This window comes from Zeus faber (genome assembly GCF_960531495.2).
Source record: "Zeus faber genome assembly, chromosome: 1".
Classification (NCBI taxonomy): Eukaryota; Metazoa; Chordata; class Actinopteri; order Zeiformes; family Zeidae; genus Zeus; species Zeus faber.
Window position 1 is genome coordinate 56,419,710 of NC_137193.1, and position 17,717 is coordinate 56,437,426.

The following is a 17,717-nucleotide window of genomic DNA, read 5'->3' on the forward strand; positions in this document are numbered from 1 at the left end:
TGCAACTGGGTTCTTCTCTTGTTTACGTCCGCAGCTTTCCCCAGAGGAAAAGTGAAGTTTCACTTGACTGTGGTGAATAAGGTGTATGTTGTGTGGAAGTTGCATCAGTTATATTATATTATATTATATTATATTATTCAAGTTCAAGAGATTATTTGTCACATACATACACACATACGGTCATACATACAGTATATGCAGTGAAATGTCATGACAGCCGGTGATTCCGCACAATAAGTTCTATAAGGTCTACAAATACTAAAATGTGCGTAATCGACAAGTATATTATATTATATTATATTATATTATATTATATTATATTATATTATATTATTCAAGTTCAAGAGATTATTTGTCACATACATACACACATACGGTCATACATTATATGCAGTGAAATGTCATGACAGCCGGTGATTCCGCACAATAAGTTCTATAAGGTCTAAAAACACAAAAATGTGCGTAATCGACAAGTATATTATATTATATTATATTATATTATATTATATTATATTATGATGACGATGATTATATTTGTTTTATTTATTTTATAATTATTTGTTATTTACTTGTTATTTATCTTATTTATTTGTTTGATATACAATATAATATATTATAATATCATATATAATATTCATGTTATATATCTATGTTTTATTATATTTTATACATGTACTCTATATTCTTTTTTATTTGTATATAATTTATATTGTTAATATTTTATATTATTCAATTCTCTTATATTAGTGCCAATAAATCACTATAATAAATGATGCTGTGTTGTGTAAATGTATAAAACGTATATAAAACGTTAAATATCTGTCAGGTTATGATTCTCGCTGGGCTGCACACCTTGGATTTTTTCGCGAAAATAATAAAATCGAATATATAAATAATAGACAATCAATAAATAAAAATAATATAGAGAATTGCATAAAAAAAAGTACAGTGCCTGAAAACGAAAGTCGCCGGCAGGCTTTTCAAACTGAACCCGGATCGGTTTTACGAACCAGAAGCTGAACTCTAAGACAGTGACGTCACTCTCCTCCTTGGCGCCTGCATCCCTCCAGACAACGTGGCACAGCTCGAGCAAGGTTTTGTTTTCCGCTGCCCTGTTTGTTTTCATTTAAAAAGACGAGTCAGGTCGAGACGGCTCGGGCGGAAAATCGCCACACTTTGGAAAGTGTATTAAAGTATTTCATTTGTTTGGATCGTGCAGCTGTCCAACCTCCCAGGGCGTGTTCCTCTGTTCTGCCGGGCGGACGAAGTTGTGGAAAAGTTCTGAAATGCAAACTTGATACACGCAAATCAGTCGGAAGTTATATAAATAGGCAACACCGTGTCGTCGAATCGTGTTTCCATTGACAAGTCACATTTGAATGTATGTTTTCGTAATGAATCCTCCAATCTGCAGCGCGCGCGCTCCTCCCTGAACTTCACCCCCTTCTTATCGCTCAGCGCCGCTTGCCTCACGTTGCCTTTGCGTTGGGAATGATGTGGCAGTCGCGGTTGTACTTTGACTACTTTTGGAACCGTATATACTGAAGGCCAAGCTGTGAGTATGATTCCGTGACGAAATACTAATACTTGTATTAATTTTCTGTCATTATAATGTGAAAATTGGCCGGGCGATATATCGTCATGATATCGATATCGTGATGTGAGACACTAGATATCGTCTGGGATTATAACCGTAATGTCTTGGTACTGTATAGTACCAAGACAGTAATGCATGGACTGTTCTAAATGTTAAACATCTAACATTTTCCAATATTTGGCCACTCAACCATATAATAAGCTATTTCTGCAAAGAAGAGTGACATTGATGGTGAGCTGCTTGAGCTTAACAACCATTAGGATCATGTTCTAAGAAAAAATACAACAGCAAAATACATTTCTGTATCTTCGTCACAGGCTTGAGGCAGATGGAGATAGTTTAACCATCATGGATCCCAGAGGTCAATACTGGTCAGAGACTGGCCAGCAGTCCCATGGCCGGCAGGACAGACACAACTTCCCCAAACCCACCCACCAAGGACGGGACCCAAAGTACCCACTGCCACCACCTGACCCCAGGGAGAGGGACCCAAAGTACCCACCGCCACCACCTGACCCTAGAGAGAGGGACCGGCGCTGGGCTCATCCAGACCCATACCACGGAGACTATTTCACCAGTCCTCCTCCCCCCAGACCAGAGTACATTCCCAGTCCTTACGACATCTCCCAGTATGGGTATTATGGTTACGATCTACCGGAGCAGTCAAGGTGTGTACAGTGTTGTGCCCTCTCCAAAAAAAAAGGGGCAAAAAAAGTTGTGTCAATGTTAATGATTAATTTGATATCTAAAAGTCAACCTGTAAGTTCCCTAACCTGTCATTAGTGAGTGTACCTGCCTTCATACTATACAAACAAACATGATACATTGTTTTTGGTAAATAACACCGCACATGAAAATCGTGTTATAACAAAGAAAAAACTTAACAGAATTGTAGGTGTAAATTGTTTACCTGTATAAGCTGTTGTTTGCAGGCACACTTGGGGCTATCCGCCCAACAGATCGTGGGAATACAGTGATAACTTCAACTACTACGACCATGACTTCTACAGAGGACAGCGTACACACTTGGGTACTGGGACGGCCCCAAAAAAGTTTCATTCTCACCATATAAGTATACATCATTATATCGATTTCATTTCACTTGCACTGTTTTTTATCGACAACAAAGGCGCTGACCAATGGCTTCACGAAGACCCGCGGAGGCCACACCGCGAGCGAACGTACGAGCAGGAGCATTCTGGGAATTCCTACGTGGAATACGTGAGGTCAGTTGTTAGAAGTGCACAGGAAGCCGACCCCGACGCGCCACCTGAGGTTATGACTCTAGTCTGCGCGTCTCTCACGTTCCAGTTGTAATCGTCAGGTACGACCGCCGGCCATCAGACGGCTCCCAGAACGCCTGCGCCTATGTCCCCCCCACCGGGGAGAACGGGGAGGATTCCTCCTATTTCCCCGGGAACTTGGCCAGTTCCAAAAACTCAGGGTTGTCCTCCAGCAGCTGTGAGCTGAGCCAGTACATCAACGGAGCCGAGACCGGTGACCTTGTGTCACAATCTGCTCTTCCTTCATTCGATGCAGGTGAGTGCGCAGCAGAGCGTCTTAAAAGCCGCACTCCATTGCTCGCGTGTTCACCGCCGGACAGAGTCGGTTTGTTATTCCTTTTAGAGCCCGTACCTAGGCCTCAGGCGACAGCTCCTCTGAAATACACCATCCCTCATGCCGTCGTCAGTTTTGGGCCGGCAGGCCGGCTGATCCGGGTCAGTCCGGGCCTTTCTGCGCAGGAGAACCCCGCCCGGCTGGAGATCCACAGTCTGGAGGTACGTTTCATGAGGAGGTGTCGTTGTGGTGTTGAGACCATTACTTTCCTGTTTTCTTGGGAAAGCAAACTGATGATGTCATGACTTCATTCTTTGCAGGTGATTCTGGGTGAGACACCAGAACAACTGGAGATGAGAAAGTTCCCAGGGCCTTTAACTAAGTACTGCTTTGTCATTTTCTCTTTTTGTTAGACCCCACAGCTCTTGTATTAATATTATTATTTTTCTTATGCTTTCACTGATAAGTGCTATATTACTATTAATGGCCGTGAACACCACCATCTTTAAACACTCAACGTTATTCTGTTCACATTCCCCCAAGTTGAAAGACGCAACCGCTTTCTTTTCTGATGAACTACAGTTCCTAGACGAGTTGGTTAGAAGACATCAGCACATGTTCGAGTCTTAAATAGTCTTCCAACTCATTCCATTGGTCAAAGTGCCAATAACTATTTTTGAAAGGTTCTTATGTTCCCTTCTGGCTGCCAGGTCTTGGATTGTTTTATGAAGTAGCTCCAGCAGCCAAACTCACAATGACCGCGTCTGTAGTCTGTAGACCGCGTCTGCTCTTTCTGACATTAGTACGTAAACTGCATCACTTCCTGTGCATTAGCATTATTTTCCACCAGCGTATGATCCACTCAACCGACACAGAAGTGTTCATGTTGTGTTGATTCATTTGGATTTTGTAATCGGCAATATCAATGGCAATTCAAAGTTAAGGATTCACCACAAAAAATAATCACATTGCATTAATATGTAGCATTTTGGTAACACCTGAAATATTTAATGATTATTTTATGGATTTTTTAAATTCTATCTCATAATTATGTTATTCCATCTTACCTTTATCTTTTTTTCAAAATTTTTGGAGCATCTAATGTATTTCTATTTTTAATAATATGCCTTGATCTTCCTTTGCTACTTTCTTTTGGATGTACATGCAGAGCTTTGCAAACTTGAAAATCAAGATAACCGTTTTCTTTTATTTCATCACGTTGGCCCTGATTTGCTTGCTTGTCCAATGGCATTAGTCGTGTTTTGATCACTTCCTTTTTTTGAAGGGAAGACCTGCACAAAGTAGACGCCATCGAGTTTGCCCACCAGAGGGCAGATGCCTGCCTGAGAGACGAGGCACTGCAGGACCGGAGCTCTGCTGCCCTTTTGTGGAAGCTGCTGGTGTTGCTATGCAGACAGAACGGGGTAAGTTATGTGCAGGGCTATGTGGGACGACGAGCACCCAGAAATCCTACATTTGTGGCTCGCGGTGAATTCACCACACATGGTTCTCAAGTAATACCACCTTATTTCTGTGGCGACAGCGAATAGTGGGATCTGATATCGCCGAGTTGCTGGTCCAGGACTCACATTCAGACAGACGCTGGGTGCGCAGTGCCCCCACACTCATCGACTTCAGTGAGGGTCCAGCACCTGAGGCGGAGCCGTGCACGGGAGAGGACCTGCTCACAGGCCATCCGACCAGCTCCGTTGCTGACACCTCAGTGCAGGATCTGCGCAAATATACAAAGCTGCTCCTGGCGGGAAGAAAAAAGGTTTTCACCTCACTATTCAGTCTTTTTGTTCAAACACCAGAACGTAACGTTTTTTTTATATCTCCTGTGATTAGAAGTCCCTCAAATTTATAAAACAGCTGTCAATTAAGATAGTGTTTTTGTTTTCTCTCCACCAATTCTCATCCCAAATGTGTCAAAGGAAGCATTGGACTCAGCCATGGCCAGTGGCCTCTGGGGGCATGCACTGTTTCTGGCCAGTAAGATGGACAACAGGTCCTATACCACTGTGCTGAACAGGTGAGTGAAGTAGATGTTCACCCGTTGTTATTCCATAACTTCCTACAGATATTTTGTGAAGAAATCCTGCCTCTAAGTCAACTTACTTACTAGTGCAAATTATTTTAATTAATCTGAAATAGGACTTAACCATACCTTTCTAACATTACATTTTTGAATTTGCATGCTGAAAATTTAGACACAAATCGTTTATTCTAGGTGATCAAATAAAACGGATGCAAAGTAGAAATACTAGAACCGCTGCAATAAAAGTCAAACACGGAGGAGACGTACAGAACAGTTGTTGTCGTTTTTACCAACTGTGAGTGTCTCCCATGTGACGAGTACCTCCGCCCCTTGTAAAACATCCAGTGGCCCGCTGCAGCCGTGTGCCGTAGTGATCGTGTTCTCTGCCATTTTACATAATGTTACGAGTGTTTCTTCTGCACGCTGGACGATTAGTCATTTTAAGTGGACAATTTAAAGCCCTTACATGAGATCCACCATTCACACTTTGGAGAGTGTAAATCATCCTTCCCCGTGTAGTCAAGTGGCCGACACGTGTCCACCTTGTAAAGGTAACCTTCGCTGGGTAAAAGCCTCTGTCGTCACTACAGAGAAACCACAAATTCTCTGAGCTATTAAACAAGTAACCTCATCCATTCATAGCACGTTTCGGCATCCTCGGCTATATGTGCCGCGACACATGTTAGGCCCACATGACGGGGGGAGGGCGGGGGCACTGGATACAGGAATAACCGGGGGCGGGCTCGGATCAATCGGAGGGTAGACCAGATTTTAACCGGCAAAAAAGGAAATGTGTGATTTGGAAATGTATGATTTTTTAAGTCCTTAATCACTCAGTTCTGTGAGAGGTCCCATGACATGCAGGTGTTTCTTAGGTTTACAGGTCAGATAACAGCCAGTGACCCCCTCCAGACTCTGTTTCAGCTGCTTTCTGGAAAGACGCCCACTGTATCCACGGTAACGGCAGTCCTTAAAATGCCATTTCACGACAATGCTTGTCTCAAAGAGTTTATTGAGAAAAGCCATCAAAGAAGATTGCTTTTACATCCGAGGCATGAATTCACAAAAGGATAGCGCGGCTTTTGCGGCCGCTAAACCGGCGCAAGTAACAGAAAAAGAAAGCGTCTGATTCACAAAGCACACGCCAGCAGTGAAATGCACCCCTGACTGCGCTGCCACGCAAATTGCATCTCAGTGAGTCGGTCCTATTTGCGGGTACTGAAATGAGGTATTATGCATACATTAAGTGCAAAGTTGGCCCCTTCCTATGCAAATGAGCCTCATGGCAAAAAACGTCCAATTCACAAACACCGGCACCAATAGACCCAATATAGTTCGAGTGGAATTTCACACACACACACACAGACCCACACAGAGACATAACAGGCACACACCTGTTACGCTCGTAAAGGAACCTGTTGGGATCTTCCCGGGGGGCAGTGCATAACGGGTCTCTTTTTATAATTTCAGATGCGTTTATTTTACTCCTTTTCCCAACAAAAGACATGTATGTTAGGGGTTAATACTCCTGTCGTTGCCCCTGACCAAATCATTAGCAGAAAGAGCAGGAGTTGGTCCCCAGGCGCTGTGCTGTGGCTGCCCACTGCTCCTGGGGTGTGTAGGATGGGTCAAATGCAGAGGACACCAAATTTTCCCCAGATGGTTTAATAAAGTATAATTCAGAAATAAATAGATAGATAGATAGATAGATAGATAGATAGATAGATAGATAGATAGATAGATAGATAGATAGATAGATAGATAGATAGATAGATAGATAGATAGATAGATAGATAGATAGATAGATAGATAGATATTACCGCAGTGTCTTTTGTGAATCAGATGCTAAAACGGCACAGATAGCGGACGCAAATTGATGCGCAATTCATGGTGCTGTAAGTGGAACTCAATTCCATTTCTTTGTGAATTCACCCCTGAGTGTTTTAAATGTGACGGTGTACCCCCAGGGTTGCGGAAGTGATAAATGGGGGGACTGGAAGCCTCATCTGGCCGTGATGCTGTCCAACGAGACGGGGGATCCCAGCATGCGGCAGAAAGCTATTGTTACCATGGGAGACACGCTGGGTGAGGCCAGACTGCCCACCACCGGAGATATATTCTTCTGACATTGATCGATGGACTGCCGCTGGAATTAAATTGTATTGGTTGTTCTGTTCCAGCCTCTAGGGGCCTTATCCACGCGGCCCATCTGTGCTACCTCACAGCATCCGTTACCTTTGGGGTTTTCACCAAAAAAGCAGAGAGGCTTGTGCTTCTTGGTAGCAGCCACAGGTGAGCATGAACTTGTAGCCTCTGTCTCCTTCTCTCTCGTTCTTGTTCTAATGATCCATGCTGAAAACTGTCCACGGCACAGAGGAACCAGGAATGCTAAAACGTGTATGTTTTTCCCCCCGTCTAGGCTCCCCTTTTTAGAATTTGCCCGGAATACCGCCATCCAGGGCACTGAGTTGTTTGAGTACTGCCAGACGCTTGGAGGAAAATATCATTGTCTTCCGTATTTCCAGGTAGTTTATACATGTTGTTTACATGTTATGTTGAGTTAGAACTTCCATTGTCCTTTACATCCCTCTTTAAGTCTATTAAAGCCTCTATAATGGTGTGCATTGAAGCTTCACGTGTTTTTCTGAAGCATCTCAGTTGGATTTCATGAAATCAATGTAGTGGAGACTTTGTTTGTCTCAGTGAAGGCAATGCATGAGGACACTGGACAAATGACATTGGAAACGTATGTGTGGTGGTCAGGTGTTCAAGTTCCTCTATGCCTGTCGTCTGCTGGACTGCGGGCTTGCGTCTCAGGCGTTTCATTACTGTGAGGTGGTCGGACAGGCCCTGCTAAGACTGAAGGAGCCCTTCCTGGTGCTAACAGGAGAGGTCATCAAGGTACTCAACACACTGTGCACCGGGAGTAGAAACATCCAGCAATATATTAATATCACAGACCTAATAACTAGTAAGGACACCCCTTTGCCCTCAGTAGTGGTAGTGGGATGTTGCACCGTTTCATCAGGAAGAAAATCCTCCAGTTCTTTGAGGGGTGATGGAGGTGGAAATCTATTGTTTCACTATTGGCTCCAAAACTTCTTATAAAGGTTCAACGGTGTTCAGATGCGGTGGCTGGGGAAACCCATTTGAGTTTTCATGAAACCGCCCAATGGTTTCACTCAAGGGGTAATGAGGCTCGTGTCGCTTTCAATACGCACACACTCACACACACTCAATGTGGTCATTATCAAACCTCTTTTAGAGCTGACATATTATACTGCTAATTGGCAATCTGCCTAATATAACTCACCATCAGAGTCATGTGTTGTTTCCCATATTTTATCCAGCCTTTGTATACATGAAAATATCCACCTGCGTTGTTTTGTGTGTAATTACGTATGTTGTAGATGCATGAATGTATCTATGCCCCCCCCCCACCACCACCAGTTGGCAGACAGGCTGAAACTCTCAGAGAACCCGCTCAGTGACGCACCATCTCATGCACCGGTGCGGGACCCGGACTGGCTGCAGCAGCTGCGCTCCAGGCACCGTAGCTTCCAGGTGACAACTCCAAGGCCTTGTCACAATGCCTTTTGATTTTCCACCATGCTTCTGTTCGGCTCCGATGCGATGTCAGCCAAAGCAACTTGATATTAAAAAGCTTAAGCAAACTCAGATCAAAGGTAGTGAACCCATAGGTCTTGGAGTGTTTAATTATGATTCTTTTTACATGTGATTTTGCACAGACTGGAAATTATGATTATAGTGAAATATACCAGCCACCCGTCGATGGAGGTTCTTTGGCCGGTCAGAGCCAAGACTTTTCAGGTAACATAGAGTCCTAAGTTATTATTGCACTGTCTTGAACCTCTTACATTTGCTCTTGTTATTGTGCTGGACTAATGAGGTGTTTCTATTCGTCTTTGATTTTTGAGTAGAATCAGACTTGGAGGATTTGAGCAGCGATGTCCTGTGTGCGGAGGCTGAACTCACTTATCACAGAGGTACAGAAGCGGAGGAAATTGCAGCATGGCGAGCCACAGGACAAACGGAAGGAACGTCTGTACACTCACAGGACCACCTGAGGGCCACCGAGGAGTGGCGGTACGAAACCCCCGTGCAGCAGCGCACCTCGTCCATCGACTCTCTCTGAAAAGTGACCGAGTCGATGGGTACGTCTCAGAGCACCACCTTGGCAAGCTGTCATGGAACTACCCTCTGCTTCTCTGCTCCCTCCAGGCAACAGGCCAATCCTCTCCCACCACCGATGGCGGCATATGCTTTTCCAGTCCACCAAGTAGCTGGCAACCAAGACTCCAGTTATCATAACACAGATAGTGGCGAAATCCAAACTGCTTCCCAACATTCTCCATTAAGAGGTCTCCCATCGGCAACAGCCGGTAAGTGACACATCGAAGCACAAATGGTTAAACTATTAATTGTTTTGTTTATTTATAAGTATGTGGTTAGTATGAGTCAGGCATGATACTGTGTCTGTGCTTGTTCCAACAGGGGCCGCGCCGTCCTCCGGACAAGGCATGGTGAGAGATGTTTGTAATTACATTTTTATGATGGCGATGGCATTGCTATTCCATTTTACAAAAGCTACATGTTTTTTTAAGTGCAATTGAACTGATACCCATCCACTGTATGGGTGTGTGTACCATTTGAGATGGGCGCGCAGGTCAATGCTGTGGCCAATGTTGATGTGTACCGAAGGAGCCAAACCATCCCACATGGCATGACAGCAACAGAGAAGGCCCCAGAAGCTGCCGGCACTGAACAAACACAGGTGACTGGAGCCTTTGTCGCACCTACACCTTTTACACCACATCCCAAACTGCATCCTTGCCATGTCCATTTAAATACATCAATTTATTTCTGGTTTGTCCAGAGTACTAAAGCAGGCTGGTTCAGTGGCTGGTTCAAATCAAAGACTAAAAATGACCAAAAAGAGAATTCGGAGCCCAACATCCCAGCCCAAACAGTAAGAGCACCGTCAATGAACTGTGACTTTTAATCTTTTTTTTTCGTCTCGAGGCATGATTGTTTTTTCTTTTCTCATGAAGAGGCCGTCACCAACTTCCAGACTCTGTTCAGCTCCTCCTCTCGCTGCGGAACCCAATCCTCATCCGCTGGGACCCTAGTGCTCGGCTGCTGGGGTCAACCCCTTTTCGGGGGAAAGCCGGTGAGTTCAATCCTTACTCGTCAACAATGCTGTTTGGTCTAAAACAGTGGTGGCCCTCCTGAGGGAAGGCCCAAAAGTCAGAATGCTCCAGTTAATAACTGTTGCAGCGTTGTAGTGGCGGCGTTACTGTTTTTTTAATGGGGTCTGTGACCGCTCCGTGTCCTTATGTCCCTGACATTCAGACATTTGCTCAGCAACTATTTACTGATGTGTCTTGACCTGTTATATCATAAGCATATGGGTCTCTGACATTAGCGTTGTATTTAACTTTAGTCATTTCCAGCAGCAGCAAGACGAAGAACTACAAAATATAGGTTAGTACGTCGGTTGTAATTAATAATTTATAACGTAGTATATTACACTGGTTTGGGCCACCAATGACGTGGCTACGTCTAAGTAGACGGGTGTCAAAATTCTATCGAAATATATTCATATCTTGTACATAGGGCGACAGCTAGAGGGTAGACACCATTTAAACACTTCTGCGAACACGTCGCAGGTAAAACTGCGTCTCATCATACCAAACATACGCTGCAGCAAATAAAGGATTTTTGAAAAATGCGGACAGTAGTAATTTGTTGATTTCTTTTACGTCCCCAGGGGTTCCTAATGTGGCTGTCCATGCACTTTTTTAAAACTGGACATAACTACAAACCTACTATTTAAATGCTTGACCCGAGTTGGAGGAAACCCACACACACGCAAACCCAAGTTTCCCATTGCCCCGGGCCACCCTCTACATTTCTTTTTTTGGATGCCCTTTTACACCACAACCCCCTCGCCCCCCACCCCCCCATGTTCTTGCTTACCATGCAGTATGATGTACAGAAATACACTGCACTGACAGGGGTAAAACACTTCTGAGGGCAATGTCGTGACTTTTCGGGAGGAACTATAACACTGGGAAGTATTTCCAAAGAAAGCGATGGCATTGTTGATGCAGGAAGCGGTTGACAATCAGACGTCTGAACCGACCCCATTCGTCGATTATGTCTTAAGGACTTTGGCCTGGTCAATAGTCGCTGGCAACAGCAAAGCGTTCTGTGTGCAGAGGACTCCCCAGGGCTGCCTGGCCTCAAGGTATCGCTGGATCGACACTGCTTCAAAGACATCGTTGCTATGTTGCTAACTATGTGATCAAAACCCGAAGAGGATGAAAATATATTCTGTAAAAAAACAGTTGTTGGTCAAGCACAACTACCCTCTTTTGTAAAAAGAACACAATATCGTTTGTTTATTATTTGATTTGCATGAAATCATGATCAAGCTAAATCGGGCATTGCATATAAAAAAATGAATGAGTGAATGAGTAAACGACTTCAGGCGGTAGAGCTGGTGGTCTAGTAATCTAAAGGTTGCTGGTTCGATCCCAGGCTCCTCCTGCTAGCATGCTGTAGTGTCCTTGAGCAAGACACTTAACCCCTAATTGCTCCTGATGGCTGCGTCCGTCGGTGTTTGAACAATTGTAAGTCGCTTTGGATTAAAGCGTCTGTTAAGTGTAATGTAATGTAATTTGGGATTGATAAAGATCTTATTTTATCCGGCTAGACTGGTCGGCATGTGAGGTGCACGCCACACAAACAGTTATATGTGACGTATGATGTTGTGAATTCAACAGGAAAAATACTGCACATTCCCATGGTGCCAAAGTTAATGATGTGATGGGGGGAAGGGGAGCACATGGCACATAGCTTGTACACTAAGCTTCAGCCTTTCTATACCTTCCCCCTAGAGACATTTCATTAAGTTGTTCTACATGCTGCTAATATAATAATGCGGATATATTTTTGGACGCTGGAAAAAAAAAAACTTTTCGCTGAAGTTGACATGATTTGCCACAATGCTATATCTTCTGTCATTTAATACAAGTCATACTTTATTAACAAATTGATAACAGAATCAATAAAATATATAAAGAGTTACATTTGTTTTTTACATTATTGCTTTTTGTATAAGGGTACGTTTCAGGGATAGCCAGAATGTAATAAAAGCAGCAAATTGGAATTATTATCTTTTAAAATTATTTTGATTTAAATAGTTTGCCGGACAATAACTGAAATTCCACGTGGAGGCCCCCTGGCCGTCTCCCCCCCTCCCTCTCGCTGACGGCAGGTGCTGTCTCCTTTTACCATTAGTTTGCACGGCCAAGTGCTTGGGACATGCTGGCCGAGAATCCGACACGTGGAGACATCCAGGTCAATGGCTCGCACTCCGTTTGCCAACTGCTTCGTTCTACACTTTTTTTTTTACCACTTCCTTGATGAATATTAAAGGGAACGTCCCACTGGGCAAATCTGAAATCAATGGAAAATGATCAAGTGCACACGCCTTCATAATATATGAGGAAATAATGATATGGGCTTAATTACAAAATCAATTCTGTTTCACTCAATAAAGGCTCATATTCGGTGAAAGTACATTTAAATGGCCATTTGTAGTTAAAGTAGGTGAGTAAGTAAAAAAATGGCCTAGAAATATTATGTAGTGTGTAAGCGATATTAAAACAGTGTTTTATTTTAAAGAACATATTCATCAAAAAACAACACTTTATTGGGATACAACCTTACACTTAGAATGTATTTTGTTAAAAATCGAACACATTAACACATTAATGTTTGAACAACAAGCACCGTTTACATACATACTTAGATACTTAATACGATACAGGACATTCTACTGATATGTGGCATCAGCTTTTGGCCCGTAAGCTGCTCATTTTTGAAAGAACCAGATACGCTTGTAGCGCTTGTCATTTTGACTAGAAAAAACACAACTCTACAACAAACTAGAGACACAACTCGAAAAAAATAAATAAAAAAACATGTCACCCGTTCACATTTAGTTGCTTTAGCCCTTGGCAAGAGTGCAAATAAGTCAGGCATCAAGTTTGTGTTCTAAATGTACTTACATACCAGGAGCACACTTGGTAAATCAGTGAAGACATGGAATTGTAATCTCTAAAAGCGACTTCAAATGACAATCTGGTTTTCATTTCACCTCATCTCCTCACCCTGTTTTGTCCGTACGTTTCAAAAGGAAAGTTACGTGAATCGCCTTCTCAATGAAATTTAAAAAATAAAAAATAAATAAAATGGCATTGCGTTTGGATATGGCGGTTGGAGTGAACAGCGCCAAGGCTGCGGAGAGCACTTGTGCTCAAACAGATTCAGACATCCTTGCCGTCGTGGATCAGCATGTGCTCCGTGAGCTTGGAGGCGCACTGGAAGGATTTGTCACACTCCGTGCAGACGAAGATCCTCCCAGCGCAGGTTTGCTCTTGGTGGCTCTTCAGCGTGGCTATCTGGCTGAAGTTCATGCCGCAGCCGTTGCAGCTAAGCGACCTTTCCCCGTTGTGCACGTACTGGTGGCGGACCAGGCGGGAGGCCATGGCAAAGGCCAGCCCGCACTCCTCGCACTTGTGGGGGCGCACGCCGCTGTGGATGGCCTCGTGCTCGAGCAGGTTGGAAGACTTGGTGAAGCACTTGGAGCAGACCGGGCACTCGTACGGACGGACGCCACTGTGGACCTTCCGGTGCTCCGCCATGCGGCTGGCCAGGGCGAAGGCCTTGCCGCAGTCGGGGCAGCCGAAGGGCTTCTCCCCCAGGTGCTTGCGCTCATGGCGCTTGAGCGAAAGCGGCTTGTTGAAGGTCTTACCGCACTGCGGGCAGGGGTACGGCTTGTTGTTGACGTGCATGTTGCGCTCGTGCTTCCGCAGGTCCGAGGAGCGCACAAAGTCCTTGCCGCAGATGTCACACACGTAGGGTTTCTCCCCAGTGTGCGTGCGGATGTGCTTGCGATAGTCGGACGACCAGATGTAGGTCTTGACGCAGAAGGGGCAGCGGTACGGCCTCTCCCCCGTGTGCAGGCGCTTGTGCTGCTGCAGCGTTCCCTGGTGGGAGTAGGCTTTGCCGCACAAGTCACACACGTGCGGTTTCAGGCCCGAGTGAGTGTCCAGATGGCTCTGCAGGTTGCAATATTTTTTAAAAGCCCAATGGCAGCGGGTGCACTTGTAGGGACGCTGATCCGAGTCGACGTTCACGCCTCGCCTTTTCATGGCCGCGAAGAACTGAGGGAGCTTTCCGTCCACGCAGGAGTCGAACAACACCGTGTTCATTTTCTTGTCGTTCTCCTCGGCCCAGTTGCTCACGTTGCTCTCTGAGGAGGATCCTTTGAGGTCGGCGTTCAACTCTTTGGCCTTGGATGCCTTCTGATGAACCGGATGATTACTCGGAGCCTCAGAGGCTTTGACGCCGTCGCTCCCTTCTTTTCGTACGTTATTAGATCTCGGAGATATTTTGTCCGGCTCCGGGCGACGGTGTTGGTTTTCATGATTAGGTCCCCTTTCTTCCGTGGGTGAAAGCTCGGAAAACTTCTCGGCGAGACTCCACTTGGGTGTTTGAGGGTTCAGGTAAATCATCCCGGCCTCGTCCCTGCCCACCGAGCTGGTGTCGTTATTACAGAACGAGCCGTCGCTCTTCGACCGGTATGTGTCGCTGCCCTCCGGCCTGTCCGGGAGACGCTGAGCAGCGCGCTGCTTCTCCTGGTGCTTCCTTATACTTCGCTTTGAAATGTACTTTTTCGTCATCAACCTGTCGCTAGTCCATGGAGACATTTGCTCGGCCATATTGAATTTCAGAGAGGCCAATTAAATCGGTTGGCATTGATCTAGAGTTTTTGCAAGGGGCTTGCTGTATTCTCTAGGATAGGCCTGCAAAGAAAAGAACATATCAGCGTATGCCTATCAAAATAATTTGATGAAATCATCATCTGGGAATGCTTTGATTATTTCCAACTGGATTTGCATTATGCTGAATCTTTCAAAATATAATATATATAAAAATAAATAACTATAACTATATATATATATATATATATATATAAATTGTATATATTTAAGACATTCAAAAGGTTTATTTGTCACACACACACACACACACATATATATATATATTTATATATATATATGTAAATGATGTATGGTATATCCTTGTACCCCTGAATATGATTCCATCTGGATCCCAAAAGCAAGCTGGGATGTTCACTTTCACAACACCACTGGGTTCTTACCTCAATCCTCCGCGAGGGCAAATCGGTGAAACCACCGCGCACGAGACAAGTCATTCGCCAGACGGGCCGTGGCCCTGGTGGGCGTGGCCAGGGCAGGGAGTGGGTGGAGTCAGGTGATACTAGAGTAGAGCCCTGCGAGGGACAGCCGCGTTTCCCCACGAGTCAGCAATACCCACGGGGCAGCGCCCCCCCTCTCTCTCTCTCTCTCTCTCTCTCTTTTTTTTTTTTTTTTTTTTTACTTTTTACAATCTCAGACACAACATCATCCGCCTGTTCAACGTCCCCCACGTCGTTGCAGTGCATGAGACGGAAGTCATTCATGTTCCCCCAAAATAATGTTGGATCATGTTGACGATCGCCTGGTATGAAAGGCCACAACAGCTGGGTAAGGTGTAACGTTTTGGACACCCCCCAACAGGCGTCAGGTGTCGCTGCTTATTATGATGATGATGATTATTAATAATCATTATAATAATCATCATCATCATCATAATAAACAGCGACTTCTGAAGTCTGCCTGTTATTATTATTATTATTATTATTATTATTATTGTTATCATTTCAAATGTATTCGACACACAGGAAAGAAATTGCAATTTTTAAATTTGTGGCACGCCTCACAGTAAACGCGGCTATGTTTCGTTTTGGGTTTTTTTTTTTTTCGACAAACATTACAACTTCCAGGCTCCAGGGGTGCAGACATTGCCGCGCGTGCGCACTAACTGGTAGCGCTGACCGGCGGCAGAAAGTCTTTCACGGCCAGTCGAGGGTGAAGATACCGGTCATTCTATTCACTAGCGAAGTTAGGAACAAATGTCCGGTCGGAATAGGAATAACGCGAATAAATCACAGCCATAAATTCAGTTGCTGCTGCCATTGCGATGACTTAATTATCATACGCTACATTGCACATTGTATGATTTAATATGTAATAATCATTTAATATTTACATTTGTAAATATAAAATATGAATACATACATTAATACGTTATTATTGCGGACGAATTATAAGAAGTAGTAGTACGAGTGGTATTATTCTGTTTCTAAAACGGCACCTTGGTCAGTACTTTATTGTGCTTTACAACTATATTACCGAGCTACTTCTATTACTCCCGCCGGTGTTTTTGTAAGGACACTCCGTGTGTGTGCGAGACGTAGGCCGCGACGTCACGCCCCATGCTTCGTTCCCGGTGCGCGAACCAAAACGTGAGTGCAGTGCAGCTCACTGCCAGTAGAGGCTCTTCTAACCCTTCTTTTGTCTCTCTCTCTTTTTTTTGTTTTACTATCTTACATTTAGCTGATGACTTTGAAAATAGTCCAAAGGCCAACCCCTATGACTGTGTAATTGCATTTAAAGGTTTACTACCAAACACCTGAACCCCTTGAATGGTTGTCTGCAGAGAGTTGAAGACGACAAGACATAGGATGAGACTCATGGTTCTACGGTTGTCGCCCATCAGGTGTGGACCGGAGTAAATGGTCGCACCGCAATGTCAGAAACATACAATATCTCCGCGCACACGCGGCACCGGTCCGCGGCCCTCGGCTCCTGCTCCGTTTTGGGATCCTGCACTGACACACAAGCCTCCTTGCGAGCGTCACCGAGGAAGTCCCCGTTGCCACAAATGTCAAAGAGAGTTTGTTGGTTTTCTTGGTGTTTGTGTGTCTTTCAGACTCCCAGCGAAGGAAAAAACTTTTTTTTTTATCCCCCCCCCACCAGCTGCAAAGAAAAAAATAAAGATGACACTTTAAAAACAGAAACTCGCACCCACGGCCACACAAGAGTGGACACGTTCAACAACAGTGGGTCCTATTACCTGATGACGACCTGACCGTGGCCTTTTTTTTTTACTGTGTAAGTATGCAACCTTTTTGGTAAAAAAAAAAAACAAAAAAAAGAAAGAAAGAAAGAAAAAGAATGTGCCAAGTCACATCCGGCTGGTATCTCGAGCTGTGGAGTGGAGACGGACATAATTGAAAACATACCGGATCTGGAAAATGTCCACGGTGCCTCCACTGCCGTGCGACGTCTTAAATCCAGTCACATTCATGTTCAGCCCTCCTCCTGTAATCCTGTAGATTTCATATTGTTTGCTTTTACCTTTTGCCATTTTGTATATAGGTGGGTGGTTGGTTGGATGGGTGAGTATGCTTACTGTGTGTAAGATTTGTTTCAATATGGCGTTGGAAAAAGTAAGAGAAACGGGGAGAGAGGGGCGTGCGGCTGAATGCAGGCTCCATATAAACTGTACAGTACTGAATATAAA

General features: G+C 44.4%; 1 protein-coding gene across 1 annotated transcript; it reads left to right on the plus strand.

The window, feature by feature from the left end:
• Window positions 1-1,945: 1,945 nt before the first annotated feature.
• sec16b (SEC16 homolog B, endoplasmic reticulum export factor) lies at window positions 1,946-12,214 on the plus strand (the record flags this gene model as incomplete). Its single annotated transcript, XM_079997754.1, has 23 exons — window positions 1,946-2,265; window positions 2,530-2,627; window positions 2,727-2,823; window positions 2,922-3,136; window positions 3,224-3,375; window positions 3,475-3,536; window positions 4,440-4,578; window positions 4,698-4,928; window positions 5,089-5,186; window positions 6,068-6,149; window positions 7,160-7,277; window positions 7,373-7,484; window positions 7,612-7,717; window positions 7,956-8,093; window positions 8,643-8,756; window positions 8,942-9,023; window positions 9,134-9,299; window positions 9,435-9,595; window positions 9,708-9,736; window positions 9,868-9,987; window positions 10,090-10,182; window positions 10,265-10,383; window positions 10,984-12,214. The coding sequence occupies 22 exons, from the start codon at window positions 1,946-1,948 to the stop codon at window positions 10,340-10,342; spliced, it is 2,811 nt and encodes a 936-aa protein (XP_079853880.1). The 3' UTR covers window positions 10,343-10,383; window positions 10,984-12,214.
• Window positions 12,215-17,717: the final 5,503 nt, after the last annotated feature.